Below are 5,623 nucleotides of genomic sequence, written 5' to 3'. Positions count from 1 at the left end.
CTAGCCCCCCAGCACATAGTCTATTGCAGCATAGAGGTACTGAGGCTGAGACGGGGAGGTCGCGGGAGAAACTGTGGCCCGTCCCGGACGATACCCCGAGAGGACCAACCAGACAGGGATATAACCCCACCCACTTCTGCTAAAGCACAGCCCCCCACACCACCAGAGGGATATCAACAGACCACCTTGTACTTGCCTCAATGGTGTTTGTTCTTCACTGGTTGCCCCTTTTTCTCTGTGGCAACAGGTCACAAATCTTGCTGCTGTGGATGGCACCTGGTATTTCACCCAGTAGATAAGGGAGTTTATCAAAATTGGGTTTGTTTTTCAAGTTCTTTGTGGATCTCTCTGAAATCTGAGGGAAATATGTGTCTCTAATATGGTCATTGTTACATTTGGTAGGAGGTTAGAAAGTGCAGCTCAGTTTCCACCCTCATTTTGTGGGCAGTGTGCACATAGCCTGTCTTCTCTGAGAGCCAGGTCTGCCTACGTACAGCCTCTCCTCAATAGCAAGACTATGCTCTACTGAGTCTGTACATAGTCAAAGCTTTCCTTTAATTTTAGGGTCAGTCACACGTGGTCAGGTATTCTGCCACTGTGTACTCTCTGTTTAGGAGCCAAATAGCCTTCTAGTTTGCTCAGTTTTTTTGTTAATTCTTTCCAATGTGTCAAAGTAATTCTCTTTTTGTTATGATTTGGTTGGGTCTAATTGTGTTGCTGTCCTGGGGCTCTGTGGGGTCTGTTTGTGTTTTATGAACAGAGCCCCCAGGACCAGCTTGTCTTAGGGGGACGCTTCTCCAGGTTAATCTCTCTGTAGGTGATGGCTTTGTTATGGAAGGTTTGGGAATGCTTCCCTTTTAGGTGGTTGTAGAATTTAATGGCTCTTTTCTGGATTTTTGATAATTGTAGGTATTGGCCTAATTCTGCTCTGCATGCATTATTTGTTGTTTTACGTTGTACACGGAGGATGTTTTTGCAGATTTCTGCATGCAGAGTCTCAATTTTGTGTTTGTCCAATTTTGTGAATTCTTGGTTGGTGAGCGGACCAGACCTCACAACCATAAAGGGCAATATCTTTTAGCCAGATCCTATTTGGTATGTCGATCTATGTTCCTTTTGATTGCATAGAAAGACCCTTCTTGCCTTGTCTCTCAGATCGTTCTAAGCTTTGTGGAAGTTACCTGTGGTGCTGATGTTTAGGCCGAGGTATGTATAGTTTTTTTTTTTTTTTTGTGGCCTGTACGGGCAACAGTGTCTAGATGGAATTAGTACTTTGTGTAACTGAACATTCCCTCCCTCTATCTCGCTTCTGCTCTCTCTCTCCCTCGCTCCTCTCTCTCCTCGCTCTCTCCCTCGCTCTCTCTCCTCGGCTTTCCCTCGCTTTCTTCCTTTTTTCGTCGCTTCATTTTCCTCGCTGCTTCCTCGTGCTTTCTCGCCTTTTCTTCTCGCTGCTTTTCTTCGCTTTCGCTTCTCTGCTTTTCCTCGCTGTTTTTCTCGGCCAAGGCTTTCCTCGTCGCCTTCTCCTTCTCGCGGCTTTTTCCGCTTCGCGCTTTCTTTTTCGCTCTTTTCTTCGGTTTCTTCTCGCTTTCGCTTCTCCTCGCTTCTCGCTTATCTTCCTCGCGCTTTCCTGCGTTTTCGCTGCTTTCCTCGGCTTTCGCTCGCTTCCCTCGCTTCTTTCCTCGCTTTCTTTTCGTCGCTTTCTCTTCTCTCGCTTCGCTGCTTTTCTCTCTCGCTGCCTTCTTTCGCTTCTCTTTTCGCCGCTTTCCTCGCTTCTTCTTCCCTCGCTTCTTGCTGGGTTTCTCGGCTTTTCTTCCTCGCCAGGCTTTCTCCTCGCGCTTTTTCTTCTCTCGCTGGCTTTTTTCCTTCGCTGGCCTTTCTTCTCTCGCTTTTTCTTCTCGCTGGCTTTTCCTCTCTACGCCATTCTTTCTCCTCGCTTTTCTTGCTTTCTCGCTTTCGCTTCTTCTCTGCTTTCTTCTTCGATTTTCCTCCGCTTTTCTCGCTCTTTTTTCGCTGTTTGCTTTTTTTGCTGGCTTTCCTGCGTTTCTCTCGCTTTCCCTCGCGGTCGCTGTTCTCGCTGGGCTTTCTCTCGCTGCTTTTTCCTCGCTGGCTTTCCCCTGGCTTGCTCGCTTTCTTTCTCATTTCTCTCTGCTGCTTTTTTTCTCGCTGCTTTTCTTCTCGCCGCTTTCTTTCTCGCGCTTCTCTTTCTTCTCTCGCTGGGCTTCGCTTTTCTTCGCTGCTTCTTTTTCTCGCTTTTCCTCGCATTTTCTCTCGCTTCTTCTTCCTCAAGGCTTTCTCCCTCGCTATTTTCTTCTCTCAGCTTTCTTCTTCTCGCTTTCATTCTCGTCGCTTTTCTTTCGCTGCTTTCCGGTCTGCGCTGTCTCTTTCTTCTCGCTGGTGGCTTCTTCTTCGCTGCTTCTTTTTCTTCTCGCTTCGCTTTCTTCTCGCGCTTTCCTCGTCATTTTTCTTCCTCGCTATTTTCTTCCTCGCTGCTTTCTCTTAAGCCGCTTTTCTTCTTTCGCTGCTTTTTCTCTCGCTGCTGTCTCGTGCTGGTTCTCGCCTATCTCGCTTTCTCGCTGCTTTCTCGCTGGGTCTTCCCTCTTTTTTCTTTCCTCGCTGGCATTTTCTCGCTGGCGTTATTTTTCTCGCTGCTTTGCTGCTTTCTCGTGCTTCGCTGCTTTCGTTTCTCGTCAGCTTTCCTGCTTTCTCTTTCGCTCTTCTTTTTGCCCTTCTCTTTGTCTCTCTTCTCTCTCTCTGCCTTTCTCTCTTGCCTCTCTTTCTCTTTGCCCTTCCTCCTTTTCTCTCGTCTCCTCTTTTTGTCTGTCTTCTTTCTTCCGTTTGTTCTTTCTTTCTTCTGCCCTCTCTCTTCTTCTTTTTTCTTCGTTTTTCTTCTTTCTTTCGCTTCTTTTCCTCTTCCTCTATCTCTCTGGATGCGGTAGTTAACTTCCCGACTTGCTGCAGTGCCTCCTCTTCATCATTAATCCACAGTTTCTCTCTGTCTTGTTACTGTGCTAGCTCCCATCCTTTCTCTTCCCTCTTTCTCTTGTCTTCTTGTTCTCTCGCCGCTTTCACTCTTTTCCTCTTCCTTTTTTCTTTTCTCGCTTCTTTTTTTCTTTTTTTTTTTTCTGTTTCTATTCTGGATGCGGTAGTTAACTTCTCTCTCGATTCTGCAGTGCCCCTCTCTTTCTAATCATATCCACAATCTCTTCAGCCCCGGTACTGTGCTAGCTCTATCCCCTCCTGGCCTCTCCTCCACTCATACTGGGCCTGTGAGTTTACCACCATCCCCTTCTCCTTACTCCTCTCCTTCCACTATACCTCGGTCTGTGAGCTCACCACCATCCCCCTCTCCCCCCTCTCCTTCACCATACTCCTCGGTCCGTGAGCTCACCACCATCCTCTCCTTACTCCTTCTCCTCCACTATACTCTCGGTTCTGTGAGCTTCACCACCATCCCTCTCTTCCTTACCCTCTCCTCCACTATACCTCGGTCTGTGAGCCTTCCCCACCATCCTCTCTCTACTTCCTCTCCTCCACCATACTTCTGTGTTCAGAGCGCCCAGCCAATTCCCCTCTCTCTCTTACCTCTTCTTCCACTCATACTCCTCGGTCTGTGAGCTCTACCACCATCCTCTCTCTTACCTCCTTTCCCCACTATACCTCGGTCTCAGAGCTTCACCACCATCCCTCTCCTTACTCCTCTCTCCACCCATCCGTCTGTCTGCATTTTTTTTCTCTGTCCTCTTTCTCTGTGAGAGCTCTCCTGTTCTTCACTTTTTTAATCCCTCTTTACCACTCCCATTCTCAGCTGCTGACTAAGTGTCTTGCGAACAAACTATCCTTTTTTTATTTCAACACAGTCTCTCTTCCTCTGCTTTCATCTATGCATCTCTTCCTTTACATCTCTCTTTCTCCTCTCCCTCTCCTCTCTTTTTTTCTCCTCTCTTCTTCTCTCCTTCTACTCTCCTTTCTCTCTCCTCTTCTCATCAGCTAAAGTGATTCCAGGCCAATTCATGAGAGTCGGTGTGTTGATTCCCACTGACACCACTTAAGCAATTACACTACTCCTCTCTGGACCAGGAGAAAACTCACGCACACATTGGGTTAGTGGTAGACGTTCTTATGCGCACTTAACGGTCTTAAGGTCTCCCACAGGGTCTTGTGAAACGACTCACGCTCTTTTCCACTTTGCACACAGATTCTCACACACGCTCTTCTTTCCACTTTACACACAGATCCTCACACGCGCCTCTTCCACTTTACACAAGATCCTCACACGCTCTTTCCACTTCTTACACAGATCCTCACACACGCTTCTTCCCACTTTACACACAGTAGATTTCACACACGCTTCTTCCACTTTTAGCACACAGATCTCACAGCTCTTCCACTTTACACACAGATCCTCACACACGCCTCTTCCACTTTATACACACAGACCTCTCACACACGCTTCTTTTCCACTTTTTACACACAGATTCCTTACACATCGCTTTCCACTTTTACACACAGATCTCTCACATACGCTTCTTCACTTTTTTACAGCACAGATCTCACACGCTCTTTCCACTTTACACACAGATCTCACATGCCACCTTCTTCTTCACTTTACGCAGATTCCTCACACCGTTTTCTACTTTTATACACATAGATTCTCAGCACACGCTTTTCTTCCACTTATACACAGATTCACACACGCTTCCACTTATACACAAGATCTCACACAGCTTTCCACTTTACATGATAGACTTCACACGCTTCACTTTTACATGATCTCAGCACATGTGCTTCTTCACTTTTTATACATAGATCTCACACACGCTTTTCCCACTTATACAGATCTCACATACGTTTCCATTTGCTTATATTGTGATCTCACACGTTTCTACTTTTATACATAGATCTCAGCACACGCTTCCACTCTATACACAGATCTCACACGCTTTTCCACTTATAGATCTTCACACACGTTTCACTTATACATAGATCTCACAATTTTCCACTTTACACAGATTCCTACATACGCTTCTTCCACTTTATACAGATCTCACACGCTTCCCCACTTACACACAGATCTCACACACGCTTCCACTTTACACACAGATCTCTCACACGCTTCTTTCTTCACTTTACACACAGATTCCTCACACACTTCTTCCACTTTTACACACAGATCTCACACTTCCACTTTGACACAGATCTCACACGTCTCCACTTTTACACATAGATCTCACACACGCTTCTTCCACTTTTCACACAGATCTCACACACGCTCCACTTTAACACAGATCTCACAACGCTTTCTTCTACTTTACACACAGACCTCACACACGCTTTTTCCACTTTTTACACAGATCTCACACCGCTTTCCACTTTACACACAGACCTCAAGCACACGCTTTTTCCACTTAGCACACAGATCTCACACACGCTTCTTCCACTTTTACACACAGATCTCACACACGCTTCTTCCACTTTTACACATAGATCTCACATACGCTCTTCCACTTTACACACAGATCCTCACACACGCTTCTTCCACTTTATACAGATCTCTCAGCACACGCTTTTCCACTTTATACACAGATCTCACACACGCTTCTTCCACTTTTACACACAGATCCCT

General features: G+C 46.2%; 1 protein-coding gene across 1 annotated transcript; it reads right to left on the bottom strand.

The window, feature by feature from the left end:
* Nucleotides 1–2,332: 2,332 nt before the first annotated feature.
* LOC123490773 (protein PXR1-like) lies at nt 2,333–2,869 on the bottom strand (the record flags this gene model as incomplete). Its single annotated transcript, XM_045220648.1, has 2 exons — nt 2,333–2,450; nt 2,769–2,869. Coding segments are annotated over 2 exons (219 nt in total), but the record flags the coding sequence as incomplete, so codon positions are not given.
* Between the last annotated feature and the right edge of the window lie 2,754 nt (nt 2,870–5,623).

This window comes from Coregonus clupeaformis, unplaced genomic scaffold (genome assembly GCF_020615455.1).
Source record: "Coregonus clupeaformis isolate EN_2021a unplaced genomic scaffold, ASM2061545v1 scaf4749, whole genome shotgun sequence".
NCBI lineage: Eukaryota > Metazoa > Chordata > Actinopteri > Salmoniformes > Salmonidae > Coregonus > Coregonus clupeaformis.
The sequence above is the reverse complement of the archived record's forward strand: the minus strand, read 5'-3'. Positions and strand labels throughout refer to the sequence as shown.